The 23,466-nt window shown below is 41.0% G+C and overlaps 1 protein-coding gene across 1 annotated transcript; it reads right to left on the reverse strand.

Annotated features, from left to right (window-relative positions):
• Positions 1–5,326: 5,326 nt before the first annotated feature.
• CUNH16orf87 (chromosome unknown C16orf87 homolog) lies at positions 5,327–22,581 on the reverse strand. The gene is made up of 4 exons (XM_050311360.1): positions 22,426–22,581; positions 18,794–18,890; positions 16,461–16,643; positions 5,327–10,898 (listed from the first exon to the last, which is right to left on the reverse strand). Exons 1-4 carry the CDS (start codon positions 22,489–22,491, stop codon positions 10,780–10,782), a joined length of 465 nt encoding a protein of 154 aa, XP_050167317.1. The 5' UTR covers positions 22,492–22,581; the 3' UTR covers positions 5,327–10,779.
• Between the last annotated feature and the right edge of the window lie 885 nt (positions 22,582–23,466).

Consider the following 23,466-nt stretch of genomic DNA (forward strand, 5'->3'; position numbering starts at 1 on the left):
CTCCCCCATTTTAGTTTCAAATCTCACTATGTCAATTCTGGACTCTGTGATTCTGTGAGTATTAAAAGGAACAAATTAGTAGTAACCATATAACATTCAATCCACAGCAAGGAAATAGTCCACTTCCCACAAATTTAAATGTATTACTGTGGATAGAAATCAGGCAATGAACACAGGACTATGTTTTCTTTAGTACCTGGGAAAAACCTAATGAATTTTACACATCAGAAAATACATTTTGGTGCCTTGTCCTAAAGCTCCAGAGACAAGTAAAGCGCTCACTTTGGGTACAGGCTTCGTAGATGACACAAGACACCATTTACTTATAGAATAAATGCAAAACTTTTCCAAAAATCATGCAAGTAACACCCAACAATTGAAATCTAGTCCAAGGTTAGTACTTGAGCTTTTAGAGCAACTCTTCAAATCTGCTATATTTAGACCCCAAACTCCTCTCTCGAACCAAGAGAAGTGTTTGACAGCATATCAGCTCATCTGGAGCACAGGCAAAGAAAAGGGAAGAGGTAAAGAGGTTATTATAACTGGCTTCCCCAGCCAGCTGCTGACAGATATGCCAACTCTTGCACTAACTGCAGGCTAAAATGAAGGGGCTCAGCATTTTTAAGGTGACCTCTCTCCTCTCTCAGCATCAGCCTCTGTGAATTAGGAGGAGGTGCACTGGTCCACAAACACATCCCTTTTTTCATGGAATTTATAATCTAAACAACATTTCTTAGATCAAATGGTTAATACAAAGTATCTTCCTTCCTGAAAATGGGGAGAAGCTTTAGTCACTTGGCACATTTCTTTTATACAACGCTTAACAGTCAAACATTTTAGAACCTTTTTGTCATTAATAATCAGGGGCAGGGAGCTACTAACACTGATGTCACCCAGTTTATCTCATCATGGCTATGCCCTCAACACTGAACTGCAGGTTCACAGTTCTCTTCCAAAAGGCATTTCCAAACTGTACCAGTAACTTACCCTTTCATTACGCTCCCATCCATGCAAGAAGCTAGACCTGAATGCCAGCATCCAGGAGTGTTCCCAGGGGGAGGCACACAGAACCAGCAGGCAGGGGATTGATACCAGAAATGCTCAGGTCCCCTTCTCTATCTGATCAGGACAAGTATTCAGGAGCCTGTGAAGGCTTTGACTGATGAGGCATGTTCTAAGAGCAGTCAATTCCTGGTTGTCTCTGTGCCAGTACCAGCTCATTTCTAGAGCTGCTCCACTCACAATGGATTAGTATTAAAGGACAGGTCTGAAAGCCTCCCCACCTCATTAATATTCATTTTATATTTCAAATTCCCTTTACACAAGGACTCATCCCCAAGGCTAGAAGCCTCATAAATTATATTCCATTTTAAACCTGCAGTATTCGCTCTCATTGTTTCAAAAGGAAAACACTAGTGGAGACAGCTTTAGGCAGTTTGCTTTTGTTTAAAAGAATACTATCTAAAGCCCTGCTTTAACTTCATTAGCCCACAAAGATCTGCACTGCAACGAATCCTGCCTGCAAAGCACAAACACAACTGTCAGCAAATTTTCCTTCTTTCATTACTCTGCTTTTGTTCCAGCTGCCAGAGTGAGTGGTGTAACATCTGCTGCTGAATTAACTCACAAAAGGCAACTTACCTAGTGAAAAACTCAAAATAGCTCCAACCACCATAGAAAAAACCAAATTAAGAGATAAAGTGACCCAGTATCTACTTTGTCTCCTGCTAAACATGGGCAGATGATTTTGCATTCAGAGCTATCACATTACACAGCAAACCTGGCTTTGATGGTCATAAAAAAGGTCCAAGGGAGAACAGATTGAACCTTTCTCTATAAGGATGGGGGCCAGTTTTTGGGTAGCAGTCTTTTCCTTCTGTGCAACACTGAGCCTTGTTACCCAGGCCAACCCCACAGGCAGTGCCTGCACCCTCCTACCTTCCACTACTGAAGGAATGCACAGCAAAAGCAGAAAGAAAGATTTTTCTCATTTTACCTTTGTAAAGCATTTGCTGTGACACAGATTTCACATTCAACAGCCTGTTAGTTTAAAATACAGAGAGGTAACTGGAACCAGAAGCATTTGACATCATTCCTCCACTCGCCCTCCACAAAGCCTACAGTGGTGAAAAGATCAGAACAAGCACATTTCTAAGGCTATCACTAACAAACACATGTCTAAGGCTGTCACATACACTATTCTGTGCTTTTTACAAAGAATTAATCCATATCCTCTTGCCCACTCTGAGGTAGCCACACAGCAGAACTGGTAATTACAGCCTCTCATTTAATGCTCCATTAACTAGAGGAGACATAATTTCTGTGAGTAAGCCCCATAAAGAACACATGCAACACCAAATTTATGTGTCTAATGAATATATATGTGGAAATCATAAATACAGAATCCTCTCTATATTTGAGTTTGAAATTCAGAGGTAAATATTTTAGATGTATTTTAACTTTGGCAGCCTGGACCTTTTTTCCCCTATCTTTAAATCAGTGTCCACTATACGTAGGTTCATTCTAGCCCTCAAAAACCTCCTTCACAAGAAATTTCCCCATTTTGAATTGGCTCTGAAAAACAGGGATTAACACTCTCAATCCCACTCCCAGTGGTGGTGGGATCTTGCTCACCTTCCATATCACATCTGAATCCATCTCCCACAGAAAAGCCCAGTAAACTCACAAGGAAGGATACAGATGGGGAAGGGCAAACACAGGAACAAAACAATACAGCCTCTGGAGAATTCCTGGCTCAAACCACTTAATTCTTAGGTAAAAAGGAACTGCTCAACTCTGAGAACAGCCTGAGCAGCAGTATCCTTACTCCTACAAAGGCAGAACCTCCCCAGTCACTCTCCCTTGTTCTCCAGTATCTCCTGCTCCTTCTCACAGCTCCAGCAAGCCAAAACACATGCATTGCTTTCTCCACCATGATATCCTACAGAAGGCTGCCACTCTCACAAACAGCCTTAACACGTTAATCATTATTATTCACCATTAAATCACTGCTGATTCTCATCATTATCCCTTTCTCCATTCTCTAGCCAAGTCCAGCATTTCTGTTTTCCTACCCTCACCATTCCTGCCTTGCTCTCCCTGGTCCCTGCCTCCCCCTCATGTCTGAGTGAGCCACAGTTACCTTCCTGCCTTTGCTATATAAGGAAACCCCACTGCAGCCCTAATGCTGGCTAATAAGCAAAACTGCATGCCTGAAATCCTAGAAACTGAGATGACTGTAATCATAACACAAAAACAGTCTGACAGTGGCCTTTTAAGTCATTGTGCTTTTGAGTCATAAAAAGCACAAGCTGTCAAAAGCCCATTAAGATATCACAGCTTGATCAGCAAAAAAAGGCACTAGTAAATTGACAAGGAGCAATCAACAATCTCAGAAATAATTAATCTAATATAATCTCAACCCATCTGTTAGTCTCAGAAAATATAATTTTTATGACTTTCTCAGATTCCCCATGCTCAAATTATCAATCTCCTCCTTTCCAAGCCACTTGTAACACAAGCATTCAAAATAGAACATGTCCCAATTTTCCCATTCACTGCATTTTCATTTTTGATCTTTCTATCGTTGGTAGGAGTAGGGTTCTGCTTTCATTTTAATTTTGAGTTCTTGCAACACATTAACAGTGTAATATTTTAAAAGAAAATATTTTGAGGCTCATTTTCCTATGTCCTGTTGCCATCAGTCTCAATCACTGAACAGTACAAATTGTTCAAGTATCGGTTTCCCCTTCCAAATTCCTCTAACCTTTTATCTTTTCCAGAACTACATTTAGATGCAGACTCATGAGCTGTAAGCAAACGTGAGCTTCCCTGTTGCTAAGGAACTGTGTGCCAGTAGACAGCACTGGCAGTGTTGGAAGCAACAGCACAGAGCTGCCAAGTTCGGAATTTGGTCAGCGTCAAAAAATGTAAGCTAAATATTTTGGATGGGACTCTCAATCTTCTTAAAATGGGTGTGAACAACAATGAAAGAAAAATGGATCTAGAAATGACTAGACTCATGAGTAATCCTGCACACTGGATTTTTTCCCCACCAGGGCACTTAAGCTGTATTGCAGAATGCAGCTATTACTATTTATCTAAATTAGGCTTCTTGCTCAATTTCCATTCAGCCAATTATATGCTTTGAGATACTATTTTCAAAACGTTTATCTATCTAAGAAAGGCATTACATAATTTCAATCATTCAGGTAAAAAAGTTTGTTTTAAATGTACCCTTTTGACAAACTTTCTCTGCATGTCAGTAGCTGCCATGATATAAAAATTCTAAGAGTAAATTCTAATGCTCGTCTTTCTAATCTTAAAATAGATTTGTCAACTCAGTTTGGTAGGGAATTCTACTTTTACAAATTTTTGGGTTTTTTTAAACAAGTTTTTACTTTAGTTGCTTCTTTTTCAACACAATTAAGAGGTAGAACCACAGGACTGGACTCTGAATCATTACTTGGCCAAGACTTGATATATCTCTGCCTTAAGCATTTCATCACTTACTGTATCATTTTCCATTCTTTGGAATTGCTCTGTTTTAAGGAACAGAGAGCTTTGTTAGATTTCCCAGATGAGAGGAAGCAATTTAATCCTCCACTGTTACAGAAAAGTACAGTAAAAGCCAATTATACCTTAAGCCTCAGCCTACAGTAACACTGGTTCCCTGGTCAACTTAAACAAATTGAGCCTCACATTTCTAACCTCATTTCTCTGAGGTTACACACCAGCATTTCAGTTTTCAGGCAGTCCCCAGCTGACAGGCTCATACAAAACAAACAGCTGTTCTTTGCAAGAGTTTCTTACGCTCGTGCCTTTCCTCTGACTCTGTCCTGTGTTCAAGACAAAACCTGTACTACCCTCAGGACACTCTGTGTGGTCTCAGCAGACAGATTTAATACCCAGTGCACTCTTATGCATGTTGTGACAACTCTAGATCTAAAGATTCATCAACTATGCTGTTAATAAACTCTATGCCATTACTTAAAAATGTCCTTTAACACCTCAGAACTTTTTATCTGCCAAAGCAGTCAACCCCATCAATACACACTACTTTTAAATACACTCCAGACTGCTGTGGAGTGCCAGTAAAATCATATAATTTATTCATTTTACTGCAAACCAGAATTCCTGATTCACTTCTTGCTCCAGGGAGTTCACTGACCCTGACAAAACACCTTTGCTGTTGCTGAGAACCAGGAGCTGGGACCCAAAGCAGCTACACAGACACTGCAGCCACACACCCCACACACAGGCACCTCCACACACACACAGACACACCTGGTGCTCCACAGCTTCTCCAAATAAAGCAACTCTGACCTCAGTCTGAACATTTGTCTTTATTAGCAAGGTATTTTCCATAAAATATTCAAAAGCTGTACATTCCAAGACAAAACTGAAACTTGGAGAACTGCCAGACTATTAATATTTGTACTCCAGGTATCTGGAACATTCACTGTTCTTAACAGCATTTTATGGTCTTCAATACTGTCTAGGATTAAATACAGTATTTATTCCTTAACACTTACAACAAAATTTAAGACTGAGTTGAGATTGAGAGAAATAATACATAACAGGAGACCAAAGGCATAAACTTTTATAAGACAGAGTTCAGGTACAAAGTCAAGAAGCACCAAGAAAAGCACCTTACGTGGGTAAAGGGAGGTCAAGGAAGGAGTTCCTGACTTTTTCCTGGGGATATGCTGCATGATGACACCAAACAATTCATGAGAACCATGTTCTGAGCTTGTAACTAAACAACTTTGATGAAAGCAGGTTTAGGTTTTCTTCTGCAGAAAAAAGAAAATACAGATTTATCCGGTTCCACTGCCTCCTGCCCAATCAACGCCTTGCTTTTTACTTCGATTGTGCATCCCAATCAACAGCTGCCAGTTATGAGTAACCCTCTTCAGAATAAGAGCAAGAAAAAAAATGAACCAAACGCTTTAGTACATTGATTCACAGATATTTTCAGTTCATTTCGAACTCACAGTATCTACTGAAATCACAGTGTATTTTTGCAGTGTCTGACCTGCCACAATGCAACAAAATTGATCATCTTCCTCTCACAAGACAAATCAGATATAACTTTGGGGCAGTCAGACAGAATTGTGTGAGCTTTGAAAGTGACAGCCTAAAAAAAGAAGAAAAAACCCATTTATTCTATTATTTATTAGAGCTGTCCTACCACCACTGCTACATACAGTAGCAACCTCCAAAAAGGATAGGTAAGTAACTGGAGAAAGCAACACCTTGAAATGCTTCAGTTGCATTTGCTAGGGGTTATTTGCCAGAATCCACAGTGAAATAAAAAAGTAAGAAGCCTATGACAAAACAGTGGCATTGTCAATACCTTGAAGGATAAATTGCTTTCAGACTCACCTGAAAGTGTTGGTTAAACTTGTTTCCATTGGGTCTGCTGTATTTCCTTAATAAGCAAGAAGGCACCAGGCAAAATCTGTGGAGTCAAACAGTTGGCACTGAGAGCCCAACACCTGCTCCAGCCCTGGTCCTGCAGAACAGGCAGTCCCTAACAGCTGAAGACATCTTCCAGGTCAGTGTCCTGTGAAATCAATCTAAATCCTGCCTCCCACGACCACTCCACGATGCAAACAAAAGCACTGGGAGCACAGGCTACTGTGAGATTTGCTCGAAACACGTCCTGCTGATCCAAACAAATCACTTGCACAGAGGCACCCGGAGATGGCAGCACCCCTGCCCCGGTTCGTGGTGCAGAGGGATCCTTCCCACGATCCGCAGCTCACAAAGGCCTAAGCTGAGCAGGGGTTTAACAGCGTGCTGGTTACAATGTTTAATCACAGGTTGTCAATACTTTAGAGGTTATCAGAACGGCAGTCAAGCACCACATCCTGATAGGCAGTGACATAATGAGCATCCTTGATAGTACAGTCCAAGAGACAAGCAACAGACACAGTGCTGGGAGTAGCCTATAGGGTCATTGTTTCACTATAAAAAAACCCAGAAAAACAAAACAAAACAAAAATTAAAGCACTAAGTAAAATCAACCCATAGACCATGTTTGGGAACTGATTTTCAAAGCCAATACCTCATTTCTAGTCTGTCTCTCTCCATAAATCCTGCCCAAACACAGGATGATGATGATGATGATAATCTGCAAAGTATTCCCCAATACTTTGTCCCATTTTCAACTTGCTTTAATCAACCGTATTAGAACAAAAATAACAGGAAAATCAGAGATGTTTGTAAAATTTGACCAAAGAAAACTTAAATACATGGGACTTCCAGGGGAGGTGAAGAGTTTCCTTGAATCATTTTTTATTTAACTGCCAACTGAAAGTTCTGAATTCTTTGGTCCCGACTAATTATTCACCTTTACCAATTCTCACAGCTCAAGAGCTGACATCCCACACTTGGGGAGTAATGTTTCAGTGCAGAGAGCCAGTAACAACCCTCAGCAGGATTTTAAATTTTCACGTTAGATATGAGTGATGCTCCAAAGCAAAGTGATCTTTCAGGGTACTTGCACCGAAAACTGAATAGACTCTTCCCAGACTCCACAGTAAGAATGCCTGAATAAACAGTGAACTGTTTAGAATAAGGCTGCCATCTAGTAGCAGAATAGAGGAAATGCAAAGAAATCTCAAGCCAAAACCTGAACTGTGAACTCACTTGATGGTCAGACATGCTGTTACAGAAAGCTATAAACACTGGCAAGCATAGCTCTTAAGAAAAATAAATGGAAGCAGATTTCTTGCTGAATGGTGGTTTGCAAACAGGCAGTTCTCCAGTACAATCATAAACTATTCAGTTCTTAACAGGAAGTTTACTCAGTCAGGCAAGTCAACATGTACAGAGCTGGACTGGTATTTTACTTGTTCTTCTTTGGTCATAAAAAACAGCAGTCTGATTTGCTTTTTCTGAAAGAAGACTGTTTCTGTCTGAGGTTGCACGCTACAAAAAATGCAGTGAAACAAATGGAGTCAGCCTGAACCACAAAGACAGTCATAGGCAGGGCCTAAAATCTGAAACTAGAGTCACAAAATAAGTTTTGTGTAAGCAACTTCCTGAAGTGTTACCATATTTATTCCTGCTTCTCAGAAACTGTGCAGTTTCAAAGTTAGAGCTGCAGTACATAGAATTTTTCTCTTTCATCACTTAGCTGTCACTGGCTTTATTTTAGTCTCATAGACAGAGTAAATACAATTTACAATTATAATCTACAATGATTTGCTGCAGTGTTTCATCCGTGGATCGTTTCTAACACACAAAGAGAGAGCTCCTGAGATGCCATCATGTTGATGCCTCTTCTGTACAATGCAGAGACTTTCCAGTTCAGTCACTGAATGTGTTCCAAGAAATCTGTCTTGGCATGCCACAGTTACCAGGGCTTTGGGAAGATGCTGAAATGTCCTGTCTATATAAAAAGAATGGCTTGCTTCTGGTTAGTGGGAAGAGAAGGTCTGGTCTCTTGCTTTGCCATATCCATTGGCAAAGAACCACTATCCCTAGGATATTTTCAAGGCCACTTGCTTCCATCACAGCTTTCTCAAAGAAACTGGAAGCTAGCAGGGGAAGAAAAGAAGTATGACAACATGTGGAGAAAAGCTGAGGGCAGAGACCTGGGGAAGACAAAGGGAAGAAACAAAAAAACAGAACTCAAACATTTTTTTCCAGAGAGCCACCAGCAATGAAGGAGAAAATACAGCTTTGCACTTCAGAGAGGTATGAACATATTTTTCAGCACTTATTAGAGAAGGCACCAACCTAAATGTAAAAATTGTAAGTTAAATTTTGTCACATCTAGCAATATTAACTTCAGGCCTCTGACAGTAACTTTAACTCCACGTGGAAGAGCAGAAAGAAGCAGAACAGGTAGGAAAGGTCAGAGCACCCAACAAACTGCCTTGGCAGTTTCCTTTGTCCCTTCTTATCACAGCAAATCTTGTTCTAGCAACAGGAGCAACACCAGCCTGATCATATCTTTCAGTTTTCAAAGTCAGAACTTTCCTTTTGTCGTTCTGAGTTTAACAACTTACCATGCAAACATAACCTCTATCCTTAAGAGTTACTCATCTGTCTTTACTCCTGGTCTCTGTGACAGGCTGGGGCTCTGGAAAGCAGAAGTCTACATGATGTAGGGAAGTAGGTCTTGTGATCACAATTTCTCATTTACTGGAAGACAAATGTTTATTATTGGTTTAAGTTCATTTCCACACCCACCTTCTCATCCAGTGCTAAACAGGATCCCAATTATTCCTTAGGAGTTAAGAATTAAAAATCACTTTCCATGTTTCCTGCTTTTGCCTACAAAGTTTGCATCTGATCAGTTCCTTCTGACTTCACTTGAAACTACCACGGTTCCTTCTTTTAACCAATAACTAACAGACAGTCAGTATTTGATAGTCTGGCTTTTAAAAAAATCTTGGCTTCCACCCAGAGCTCAGTTCTGCAGCAGAACCTCATCAGGCAATTCCCACCATTGAAGTAATGGGATGCTGAAGAGTATGAGTAATACTTAATTAAAAAACATTTAGCTGCATTCCCCTTCTCAGAAAAGGGCGAATGAAAGGTGGCAAAACCCCAGTGTATCAGATTTTTATGAATGTAATTACCTCCTACACCTCCTTCCACAGGATTTTACACGGCTTGAGGTTTTGGGGTATTTTTCTTGGTGACACAAAACCCCCCTGTAGTTACTAAAGGAAGAGTTTTGGCTCCTGTTGTACAATATCACTTGAACAAAGACCACTGTGTTGAATGTCTTCCCCAAACCTATTTCCCCCAAAACAGCTCAGGTAGACTTTTGCTTTGGTGTTTACAGTCAACAGTCCAAACACAACAGTGAGAAGAATTACGCTTTTAAAAGGCAGGCAAAGAGAGCTACTGACAGTAAATCGAACTACCATATCCTCATGTTTTGGCAATGGCAGTAAGATGCTAACTGCAGATCCACATCCCTGATGCCTGCTTGTCTCCCTCTCCAGGAAATAATGGCCCAAGAAAGAGTATGGCAGAAGAACTTACCAGCTGGGCAAGGCAGAGACCAGCAAACAGTTGTTACAAAACAAGTGCTTAGCTCTTAAACTTCAGGAGCCTGACCCCAGAAAGTATATATGACTTGTAAAAAACAACTCTATGTATCAGGGAATGATTTTCTAGAGCTAATTCATACACAATATGACACTAACAAAATGCCCTCTCCCCCCAAATTAAACCACTTTAGTTTTCTTCCTATCAGATTTACATCACACCTATTAAAAAAATGTAAGTCTCAAGTCATATCTAGGATGAATACCAGACTTTTAAGAGGATAAAAACCAACACACCCTGAGTATCACAAACATACTTAATTCCCAGTTCAATAAAATCTTGGAATATCAATTTATTAAAAAGTTATGCGAACTGTACATACGTAAACTGCAATATAGCTGAAAAATCTGAAATATATAATTTTAAAGGAAAATCATTTATTTCTGAAAATATTTAAAATATTGCATTTCTGGCAGCAAATTCAAGAGAAGTGCTCTGGAATAGGTGCAGTCTCTCTGTGCATTTGTCTAACAATTGTCTTCAAGGCGTAAAACATATCTGCTTCCTGATTTCTCACAGCACAGCGTTGTGAACACTTTCTTTCTGGTAGAGACAGAATTCGATTTCCAAGAAAAGCAGCAGAATTTTAACAGGAAATACTATGGTCCTTGTTGGTGTAGACAACGCACTTCCCGAGAGTCCATGACACCTTGGCCATCTGCCAGCCATCCTGCATAAACTGCACCACACTGTGCTTAAAAGTCACAGAATAAGTCTTTGATTGATAATTTTTCTGTTTATTTCCGCCAAGGCCACCGAAAATACGAAGGCCTTTTCATCTGAAAGGTTAGCATACATGTCAACTTCTTTTTCTTGTTTCTCTGTAGAAGAAAAAAAAGTCACTATTAGAAGTTTTTTCCATTATTCCAAGTTAATGCAAGTTACACAGAAGTTAATAAATTATGTGGAGTGAAGTAGTGGAATTGAAGTCAGACAATCAACTCCTGTGCACGAGGGGTTGAGAAAGAGGAGGAAGCAATGGAGGCACACAAAGGTGCTGGAAGAGCCACAGAATTAGTCATCCAAAAGCATGACTGAATTTCTGTTCTTAAACCATGACAAAAGAATGAGTCGTTAATATAACGATAAACAAGTATTCAAGTGTTCCTTCAGTGGTTTTGGTTCTGCTGGTTTGTTTTTTTAATTTTACATAAACACCTCACATCCTAGAAAACAAGGTTATTTTACAATATACTCATTAAACACAACATTTATTTCCCTACTTCCCATATAAGTGAAAGCAACCCAAGAGTTTAATTAGAATATCAAAGACCAAAGAGCAGATACTTGGCAGAAGTCAGGCTCCCAATTTATCATCATGAACACTTCTGGACTTTCTGCATTGCATCCTTTCTGTCCTATCTCAGCTGGAGAACAAGGCTAACACCTCCCTGAGCAAAGGACAGCCTGTGAGCCCCCTCTGCTGATGTTGGCTTGTTTCAATGCTACAGACACACAACAGGAAGCCATCAAAAGTTTCCACACCGCAGTGCTCAAGTAAACTGAGTCACACCACAAAATCTTGTCAAGTAATACAATTTCAGAAATATCACTTTCATAAATATCACCCACTCCACATCACTAGTATTTATATCCCAGTTTATCCAGCCACAGGTAGATGACACAAATCATTAAGAAAATAAAGCCAACAAAGAAACAGTTTTGTCAGCAGAAGACCAGGCTTGTGGATACAAAGAAGAGAGAAATGCATTCAGAGCTTTAAGGTCGGTGCCCAGCTGTGGAACTCCATCTCTAGCCCAGGTTCCACAGTGGCCTGTACTAATTTACAACCATGACACAAAGCTCACCTGACAGAGCCCTCTGTCTCACTAACACAGTCAAACATGTGGCAAATGTTCCAGCAAGGCACCTGGACTAGCATGGGAGAGAGTGAAAGACAAGGCAGCACTGGAAAATAATGGAAAGCACCAGGTGGACAAAAGATCCCAGCATCTCCTTTCTCCACCTACTCACCCGGTCACCCCTCAACGCGTTCACATTCATAACAATATTTTTAGATTTGGTTTCACATTTGTGTTACAGCTATGGACAGAATTCCAACAGACTGCCTTCCCTGTGAAATCAAATGCTTGCATTAAAAAACTAAGTAGGAAAGCTGAAAATCCTTTACCACCATGTTCTGATTTAATACTGATACAGAAACAGCAGAAACAAGCTGTCTGTTGGTTCCCTGGCTATGCAAGACAATATCCTCTAGAGTATTGAGTCTGAAATGAGTTAGAAACTGAGTTTCAGTGCAAGTCCTGCCTTGTAGTTTAAGGTAAATCAGTCCCTGTATGTACACTCTGTCTGGGTTGCTCCACTTCCTCCCTCTCACCATTTAAAAATTAACAATGCTGGGAGTTGTTCCGAGCACAGACACTGCACACACTGGTTATTCCACATTAACCTTTTGTATTTTCATATCTAAACCCCACCCCTTCTTTCATGCTTCCTGATCCAAATCCAGCCACCACTTAAATATATGGGCACCTGGCAAAATGAAAAATACTCCACCACCACCACCCCTGGGCTACTGTTAACAGATTTTGGACGTTTTAAATTTTAGTCGCCCTTCCCCCCTGTCCTCACAGGACAGGTTTGTTCTGAGAGACTTCATCTCACAGAAATCTTAATATCTAAGAGTATCAGGGATTAAGGTTTGCAAACTTCCCACATTCTCAGGACAGCTCCAGTTCTCAGCAGTAGCAAGTGCAGAGTCTGCACCAGCACGACATTTTACCCCAGGCTGCTCATGGGACACCGTGGCTTCTGCAGACACGGTTAAACCTTTCCACTTCAGTCTCGTCTGAGAATAGATTTGACTCATTTCTCTATTATGAGCAAAAGACAAAAATGGCACTGTGCTTCTGATAGACAGTAAGACATTAAATAATAAGTTTTTTGCTGTACAACTAAGAGGTTATCGAGGCGAAAATAGTCTGTCTTTCTGGAGCACGTCTCTTGCATCCCCAAATCTCCTGCAACCCCTTATACCTGCAGCCCTTAAAACTGAATATGCACAAATCAAATAGGGAGCCTCCCCCTCACAAATTTTGCAAGGATTCACTACTCAAGATAGGAAGTTACTTCAAATGTGCACACTGGGCAGCAAATGTGTGAGTAACACAGCTGGAAAACACTGGAGAAAGAAAATTTGGGCCAAAAATATTTACTTCAGCTCAAGTTTTATCAGGATACTGAAATATCTTTATAAAGATTCATCCCTTGTTAAGTAACAAGTATGCTTTAGCAATTCTACAGACCACTTTTACTGAGTCTTATTTGCTGGTAACCTCTTTCAGAATAAGCAACACCACTTCCTCCAGCACACAAGGGTTTTGTTTGTTTTAATACAGTCAGGGTTGGTACCCAGATAACAAGGCAGCCTGGGAACAGGTCTGGCTGTGTGTCAGTCCCACACAGCGAAACAAAGAACACACCACCACAGCAACAATATCAAGAGTCAAGTTATTACGAAGTGTTTCTATTTCCAAAATATATTGTACCATTTCTGACAAAGAAATCAAGTGATAACTCTGACAAGCTAAGACTGCAGAGAGAAGTTCCTATTTTCCAGGGTCATCAAATGGCTCTGGAACACGAGACAGGACTATTTTCTGGGTCCCAGCACTCCGCCATATCCCCTCAATCTACATCAGCTTCCCCTTTCCTCCCCCTCCATTCCTTCTTGCTAAATCTGCAGGAAAAATAGCTTATTTTAAAAAAGCCTTTTTGCTTCTTCTGTTCTTAATTGCTGCTGAATCCTTCAGCTCTGTGCTCTAATGTGAACCAGTCACAAAGGACACAAAAGAACCAGTCAAAGGCAAGGACATAACTGGAAACAAGCACACTGTGTATGGAAAGAGCATGGCAAGCAAAGAAGCAAAGCTACAAATGCCATGGGGATCTTGAGGAAGACAATTTTCATAGCTGGGTGGTCTTCAAGTGGACAAATGACCTGCTCTTCCATGCTATTATAACTGAGGTGTTTTCTGTCCTCCTCTTCTTCCATCTACCAATGCATTAGGCATTGCAGAAGCCCAAGAGGCACCAAATATTTAACACCTATGCAAGTAGTCTTTTCAAATATTTGGGGTGAAAGAAGGACAGCACCATCTCTAATGGCAAGCAATGTGTACCCAAAATATCACAGAAACAAACAACAGGCAAGGAAATAAGATACTTAAAGTCTAACACCAAGCTGACACCTTTCACTCCAGAGCTGACTTTCACCACTACACAGACTGATACCAGGACTAGCAATCAGTCACACAACAATCACCTTAACTGTAGCAAGTTGGTTAATAGACATAAACAGTTGCTTAATATACACAAACAACACTATTAAGCAGCAGGTTTGGTAAAGGAAGATTATTTCTAAAATTCCCACTAATTACTTCACACACAGTAGTTAGATCAATTTTCTAAGAGACTTGAAAAGAGAGAGGTCAATGTTAACTTGATTTATAGTCATTACTTACAAAATGATGAGTTCAGTGTTTAATTTATTTTTATAGCCATGACAGCCATATATATCACTTTTTTTTTTTTAATCGGCCCCAAAATCACCACAGTGACACATTACAGTCTGACATAACTAGAAATAAGTCAGAAGTAAGAAAATATTCTAAGCCTACTTACTCCTGAGCAATAACATGAGCTGTCCTGGTGCAAAGATAATGACAAATGGGTGTGAACCCAGGCTCTGTACCAGCTCTGCAGAAGAGGGGGAGCAAGACACTGCAGCAGTGGCCACAAGATCAAGTAAAGGGGGTGGCAAGAGCAGGAAAAGATGAAGGTAATCTTACCAAGGGTGATTCAACTTTAAAAAACACACCAAGAAAAAGGCACACCACAGACACACACTCTGATGCAAAAATCTCACTGCATCTCTGTCTCCAGTTTTCTGCCTCTAAGCACTGCCATACTGTACTTTGCAGGATGCAGCAGGAGGTTGGAAACACTCAGCCTAGTTCTGATTAGGAAAACGTGGTCTCTAAATATCCCTCATGCTGTCAGGTTCTTGCTCTTTGGAGACTATAAAACATGCCTTAAAAGAATGGATCTTCTCCTTTGACTGCTTTCCTCTTTTTCAGGGGACAGAAAAGAAGATTTACTTTTATAGGGCAACCCAAGCAGCTTGCTGGAATTTTAAAACCAAAGCTGTTTGTGAACTAGACCAGCAGTTAAAATGCCTAGAAAGGATCCTAAAGCTGCTTGACAAAGTCTAACTTGGGTCAATAACAAATAGGGAAGCTACATACATCAATAAGCCACACAAAACAGTGAAGAGATTAGATATTACCAGTGTATTCCTATTATAGCAAAACAATTGCCACCCAGAAAAAAATACAGAAATCAAATTCCACCTCCTCCTTCCACATCCACAGCACTAAAAAACTCCACCAAATCCCAATTTATACTTGTTTTTTACATGAAAGAAACATTAAGAAAGAAGATTTAAATTAAACAGCAAAGATGTCAAAATTGGTTTTGAAAAGGAATTAAAGGAATTTGCAGCATGGATTAGCACCCTTTTTTTGGTTAACAAACAAGTTGGAAAGGAAAAAATAAATGCATTTCTGAGTTATAGCACAAGATAGGCTTGAAGGGTTCAGGAATTTTAAGAACAATATCTTCTGAATATTTGTATGAAGTCTTACTTTCCTCTTACCTGCCTTCCAACATTTTTAAGTCCATGCTAAGTTTTAGATTCGTAATTCAGGCCCAAAATTACTATCTCCAAAAACACAGATAGCAAATGAAGTGTCAACGGGCTCTTAAAACAACAGAAATTTTCAGTGATGGTTACATTGTTGAGGGGCTTGTAACAGTCTCTTTGCTGTATAAAGACTAAACTCAGCAGGTTACCAAGGAACCTTAGTAATCACGGAGGCATTTTTTCCTCTAGAGTGTTACTCTAGAAACATGGAACCAAAATTCAGGTCATAGTAATGATGCCCTTTTTACTTTCAGGCCTTCCTGAAGTTTTCAAAACACTTTTTAAGCAGTCCAGTCCTTCTAATCCCTCTCTGACAACAGACATCATTATATTGCTTGTCCTTGTGATATAATGCAGTAGCACCTTAATAAAAACCAAATCAAAACGAAAAACCTACCTAGCACTTCAGTCCAATGGCTTTCAAGCTACATGTTGAAACTTGACACAGTGGCTAAAAATACAGATTTAGATCTTTGTGGTTTGTTTCATCAGACACTGAAACATAAAACTAGAGGCCTCTATAGATGTGAAACAGTCCCTACCCTACATTAAGATACCAGGTATTGGCTGAACTAGTCTAGTTAAATGGTTTATTGATTAACAAAAAGTCTTCATACAAATAGAAAACCCAGTGAACATATTTCTCCAGTTCTCATACCTCTTTCTTCCTCGTGCTTTTTTGCTGAGGCACTTTTAGGTCTTCCTCTTCCTCTTCTGCTGTGATCTGAATGGCTGTTAGACCTGGATCTTTTTCGGTTTTCTAAGTCTTTATTTACTGCAGAATTTATCTTCTCTCGCTTAACTCTCTCTGTCCTCCTCCTTTTGGCCTCACTCTTGTTTTCTGTGCAAAGGAATAGAAATGGAATCATCCAGGGTTCTTTTCATCTCTGTTCTTAATTTATTCCTAGTGCTTACCCCATCTTTTTTCCTTAAAGTGGTTAGATGTCTATGCCTGCACATTGCATCCACGCAGAAATGAAGAGCTCAGATCCAGAATGACACTTCACCTCTTGATTACAAGGATCAAGCCTTCAATTGCTTCAAATGCATTTTGTAACACGAGACATTTGCTAGCACACGAAAAGCTCAGTTTCCCAAACAAGATGGAAACACAAACTGTACACACCACAGCCACCAAGACAGCCCCACTGCATTTGTTTCCTCTAGCAAAAGAGAAAGGTTTATCATACAGGCAAACACCACAACACTTGAGCTTCTTTTGACAGTAGCAATGAAATCATTCCTGCTGCTCAGACAAATCAAAGGCTGAGTCAACGATGCCGTCAGTAAATGCCATTAAACACAGTGTAGGTGTCCCAACAAATGTAGCCTATGACAAGGTTGGGACAGGGGTATTGTTTTCCTACACACCAAAGTAAAAACAAAAAAACAACAACAAAAAAAGTGTATTTACATGAGTTTCACCTGGAGGTTAAGTATGAATTAATGAGCTTGGGTACCCAAAATAGTACAGAGACCACAGCACACTCCTGAACATGGATTAGCAGCACGTCTGCAAGGCTGCAGCACCATTCTGCAGCAGCTGTATTGCTGGAAATACTGAAACATTTCCTAAAAGAAGTGGTAGGTACCTTATGAGCACAATATAGACACAGACAGTCTCTTACTGTATCTTCCTGGGGAACTGATTTTCTCTTGCTGCAGTTGTCCCACTCATCTTGTACAGGCTCAGGGCACAAACTGGACAGCAGTGTAACTTGTCACTAATGTTAATACCAAACCTTATGTATTTCACAGTGTCACATAACCTGTATTTCACAGTGTCACCAACAGGTTCAAGAATCCAGGGACGCTCTGGACACCAACCTCTCCTCTGCTCAAGCAGGGCCACCAAGAACCAGTTGGCCAGGACCCTGTCCAGAAGGTTTTTGAGTATCTCCAAGGCTGGAGACTCCACAACCCCTCCGGGTAACCTGGGTCACTGCTTGGTCACCCTCACAGTAAAAAGTGCTTTCCAGAGCTCTTTCCTACAGGATGGCCCCTCAGTAAATATTCACTTTGTCTCCCCGGTGCATTTCCTATGTCCAAAGCTGAATTACACCACCAGATTGCAGCCTTCAGCCTCACTTGGTAACTACTTCATCAACAACTGAGGAAAAGGAAAGAAAACTTCCAACACTTCCAACCTACCACAGACATTTCTCAACCTCCTCCACCTTGCAAGTTAAGTTATCAACACGATATCATCTGATTGCTACAAGATCCTTCAAAACAGGGATACAAAACATCAACTGCTTAACTTCCATTTTGTAGGTCTGGTAGATAATTTTAAAAAGCAGACATTCTAGATCAGATATGCTGTTGGGGGTTTTTTTGGTGTTTGTTTTTTTTTTAATGTACATCTTTCCTGGCAGGTTCTTGTTCTCACTCATTCTTACTAGGACTGGAGGAAGTGACAAAAATTATCAGAAGATCAGAAGAAGAATGTTATTCATGCCAGAATGCACATTCAACTGACTGATTACTGTATCCACTTGACACACAAGTTGGACACAAAAAATACACTATTTTTCAATTCAACCCATGGAGAGAGAAGCGAGACTAAGAGAAACGAGATTAAACGTTATAATCAATTTTATTTTTTACTTTCAGAACACCAAGCTTCAATCAGCACATACTCTGAAATCAGATCCTTCTGGCACTTCTAGACACTTAGCTTCGAAATAAGATTAACACAAAGCTTCCTATAATGAGGTTTTTTGCATAGACACCAATGTGCACAGCTAGAACATACACAGAGAAAATGCCAACATCACAAGTGCAAAGGAAGTAAGATGAAAACACCAGCTTTGCCCCCCTACTCAAAATTCAAGCAAAATCAACATATTCAAAGTCTACCATGCTCAAAATCAAGGGAAAGTGAATTGACAATAGTTAATTTATCCAGAGAAGTAAAATAATTGATCCTTTGCCTCCAATAAATAAGGGGAAAGAACTGTTGCCCCCTTCCTGCCCCTCTGTCAGTATTACCTGTGATGGGTGGTGATCTCTCAGAACGTTTAGCATGCAAGAGTTTTCGACTAATAAATATGTAGCCACAGGGACATGATTTACATGCAACAGGAACCTGGGAAAACAAAAGACAAATATTTCAGATAGTGTCGAATTACGACAAAATTCCTGCCCGATGAAGAAACAAACACACCAGTAACTCACATTTGGCAGAGATAACTCTTCCAATTCAATCAGTACTGCAAACTATGGCCTGTACTATTATACAATTGTATTTAAACATAATAAAACCAGAATATGCTGTGAATCACTCAGCAAGCCTTTTCTTTATGCAGTTGTTCAAAACCAAGCTGGAAACGCACAGCTGTTGTGATTGCTTTGCACTGCTTTTCCCCAGGCTGGCAGGAAGGGGGTGGGGGAAAGTGGAGAGCATTAAAGGAAGGCTGAATTAAAATAGAAATACAATTTCTCTTCAGAGCTCTCAAATATCACCAGTCAAATCAGTCAGACATTTCCAGTTGTGCTTCCTCTATTTATTTTTAAAAAATATTTATCAGTTAAAACCATCAGTGTATTCAGAATACATTCACTTTCAGAAGCATTTGAAAACAGCTCCTTTAGAGAGCAGGAGCAGCTTTAAACAGGAGGCACAATAGAGCCCGAAGCAAAACAGATGCATTTGTACCACACTCTGCTCCAGAGCTGGAGACAAGGCCGGGTGGCCACAGAAGGACCTTGTTAATTCAAAATGCAAATAACCCACCAAAGCCAGTCAAAAACCGACTGCAGGCCCAAGAGTTTGAGAGAATACAGGGCTTTTCCTGATCAGCTGAGCAGACAGGAGCAGTGTGTTCCCCCAGAATATGACAATGTAAAACAAGAAATGCCACATTTAATATGAAAAAATGAAAAAAAAAATCTTACTCAGAGCAATTTTTTTAAAAAGCCACACTGATAAATTACACTCATTACCTTAATGCCAAGATCTTTGGAGATCTTTTAAAAAGTAGTAAGGAATACACCATGTTGCTTTGATTAGGTTTAAGACTGAAAACACAAATCAAAGCAAGTTTAAACAGAGATCTGGAAGAGATTAAAACAACACACATGAAAGTCGAGTCATGTTGAAGCATGACAGTGGGGGAGAAAAAGCAGGAGGGACTTTCTCCAGTGTAATTCTTTAAGACAGGTCACTACAAGTTTGTCAGTGTCCGCTGAAACAAACAGGAGCACAGAACCACGACTGTCTGCCCAAAGTAACCAGAGATGGACAAGAACCAAGCCCCAGTGTTCCACCGGCTAGGAAAGACACTGCCAAAATAGTACATGAATTTGTAAAGAGGAACTTAACTGCTACTCAGAATAAAAATTATTTGGCTTTCTGCAGCACATCTCAGCTCCTGTATTTCACTCTACAAGCAGCTTACAGGTAAGACTTTTGACACAGGTTTTACACAACCAGAGACTTTTTCATTCCCTTTATGGAGACACTGACATAATAAAACCAATTCCAATAAAGGTTTATTGAACCTTAAAGCTCAGAATTTAGCAGACTTATATGCACACTTGTCTCCTTGTTCATATGTCAGTATAAAAGTACTAAAGTCCACAGTCTAGCAGATAATGTGTGTATTTTTAAGGTGATACAGAAGTTACATTTAAATCCATTTTTGAACACTTGGGTCTCTCCAATAATTATGTTTCCAGGCTCAGCTTAAAAAAAATTTTGACAAAACCACCCAAGGGAATTGGAACAGACCCAGTATTTTCCAACGAACTTAACTGTATCTAACAGAACAATACTGTTCTCACGTTACAGGTTTGGCATGTAGGTGTGTGCACCATTAGCGGGGTGGGGATTGGTGGGAAAGGGGTTTATTCACTGAAATGTGTCAGTTATCCTTTGAAGATCTACTTTGATAACATCCTGCACCATAATTAAGGCAACATAGTCCTACAAACAGTATTTTACTTTGTTTAACATCTTCCTAACCAAAAAGAAATTAAGTTTCTTATACAAGAAATTTTACCTGACACTAAATTAAGAAGTGATAATTATTTTCTCTCATTGACTGTAAACACTTCAGGCTCCCTAGTTTAATGGGGTTGTGCTTTGGTTGTGAAAATATCATTGGCAATGATATAGCATCTAAATTAAAATAAAAAACGTTTTAAGCCCTAAGAGGTCTTACTCAATATTACACTTCAATAATTGTGGCTGTCTTATATCTCCATGATCGCCACTTCTATTTAAGAAATCAGAATCAAATGCAAGGCCCTAGTTTATGGAAAAATTTAAGAAAGACTACTACAGGACACAACCACTAAAGAATCATATGAAAGCCTCCCCTTACTCTGCAAAGGGCGACCTGTACTGTAGGGTTTAGTTTCTTTTTCCCTCTCAAATATTTGGCAGTGAAAAAAAAGGTCCTGTGAGCAGGACAAGACATATATGCACATAAATTCCAAGTTAGCCACAGAAGAGTTGCTAAAACAAAATCTATACTGACATATGCATATCCTGTGTTTTAAAGTGCAGAACAAAGTGAAAGCTATCACATCAGCTTAAAAAGCCTACAGTGTTTGCTTATTTGCCCTCTCTATTGTTGGTTTGACATTCACTACATTTAGTAAATAAAACAAAAAAGAAATAAACAAACAAAACCAACCAAAACCCCCTACTCTCATATATAACTTCTCACTCATTTTCACTTCTCCTTTCACCAACTGAATAACCAGAACTTGGCACACAATTCTTTCTCAGAAATAGCACTTCAGTGACGTGCTTAACGTGAGCATTTGCAGTGGTTCATCTGCTGGTTAAAACACGAAAGGACGCCCACACACAGCTCAGCACTCCAAACTGTTCCAGCAGGAGTAGAAACACTGGAAAAACTATGCAAGTCAGAACCAATAATACGATTATTTTTTTTTTTTTTTTTAAGTAGAGAAAAATGGCATGAGGTTATTTTTTTTTTTAAGTGTTGCTAAAGGAGTGTGTCCCGGTCCGTGTGCAGGGTGGAACGGGAGCAGCGCGGTTCCCATGACTGCATGTGACAGGCTCTGCCCCTCCGCCGAGCCCCTCGGCCGCTGCTGCAGCTCCGGGCTATTGTTCGGGGCTCCGCTGGAACCGGCTGGCGTGTTTTTTAACACCACATCGCTCCCGGCGAACGGGGATGAGCTCCCGGCACGGCAGCGCTGCGAGCAGCTCCATTCTGCGGCACCCGCAGCGGGACCCCCGGGCTGCAGGGCAGGCAGCGCAGCAAGGGGCTCCATTTCGGTGCTCCCGAACTGCCCCGTGAGAAAACAGCCCCGCCGAACGCCCAGCCTCAGGCACACCAGGCACCCAAAGGGCGAGCTGCATTATATAAATCACCGAGCTCGTTGTACTTGCAACGAGCCCCACAGCCACCCAGCACCACGGGCACACAAACAACGCCGCGGTCGCACAGAACTGCCAAGGGCTCCACCGTAACGTGAATACCACGGTCCCCTGCAAGAGGGACGCGGTGTGTAATCCACATTCCACGCAGGAAGCCGCAAGAGGCAGCAATTGTTTGTTTCGCACAGAATCCGCCCCGCAGCGGCACCGAGACGCTTCTCCGCGCCCTCCCTTCCCAGACCGCCGCGCCCGGCCCGCGGCCCCTCACCTGCTGGTCGCACTCCGGGCAGGACTTGGTGGCCATCTTCACTTTCTTGGCCCTACTGGAGGACATGCTCGCTGCTGCCGCGGCTGTGACTGACACTGCCCGGGCCGGAGCGCCGCCCGCCCGGGAGGAGCCGGAGGGAGGAGCGGGAGGGAGGAGCGCGGAGGGAGGAGCGGGAGGGAGGAGCCAGAAGGAGGAGCGAGGAGGACCTTTAGGAGGTCTCCGCGCCCCCTCATGGCCATCGACAAAGGGGCTGTTCCTGCCCGCGGGATGAGGGAGCCCAGGGGATAATTGAGGATGAAAGGAGCCTGACTGAAATGTACGTGCTGTCAGGAAGCATCGAACACAGATTTTCTGGTCTTCATCTCAGTTCGGCAAAATAAAGACTGGACTGGAGGGGAATGGTTATCGCCTGCTGCTCTGGTGCCTTTAGGAGCCTGCAGGTTCCAGGGTCGGGGTGTTCAGTCATGCACTTAAGCCAGGTTATGCTTGCAAATGCGATGTTTTTAGAGTAAAATGTTGTCAGGACCAGAACAACATGAACAGCACGAGGCCTCTGCTATCTCAGCAGGGTCTGAATTTTTGAGAGGTGAACTGCATTCATTCAATCCTTCAGATTCTCGGTTTGGCTTGCCAGCCCTCTCTATCCTTACTACCAGTATTGTACGATGAATAATGAATCAAACATCATTTGCAATATCCTCTCCTGTGCCAGCACAACCTGTTGATTTTTTCGATCATTCCTCCTCCATCAGTCTCTACCTTGAGCCTTGTTCTCATGCAGGGAATGAGAATATACTGCTCTGTACTTGAGAGCATCTCAGTCTCCCTGTGTGTGTGGTGGTTTCTGTCTGTGTACACAGTTACTAAACTGGCTCACTTGCCCTTTTCCTTTTCTCCTTAGTATTTAAAGTTATGACTCAGAGGGTGTATCTGTTTCCCTGTTCTCTCTGTGTGTTGTTTCCAGCCCATACCAATCCATTGGCATAGGTCTTTCTCCAGAGATACACAAAGACAAGACAAGTTTATTTTCCATATAAACTG

Source organism: Myiozetetes cayanensis, unplaced genomic scaffold (genome assembly GCF_022539395.1).
Source record: "Myiozetetes cayanensis isolate MyiCay16 unplaced genomic scaffold, myiCay2020 scf16, whole genome shotgun sequence".
Classification (NCBI taxonomy): Eukaryota; Metazoa; Chordata; class Aves; order Passeriformes; family Tyrannidae; genus Myiozetetes; species Myiozetetes cayanensis.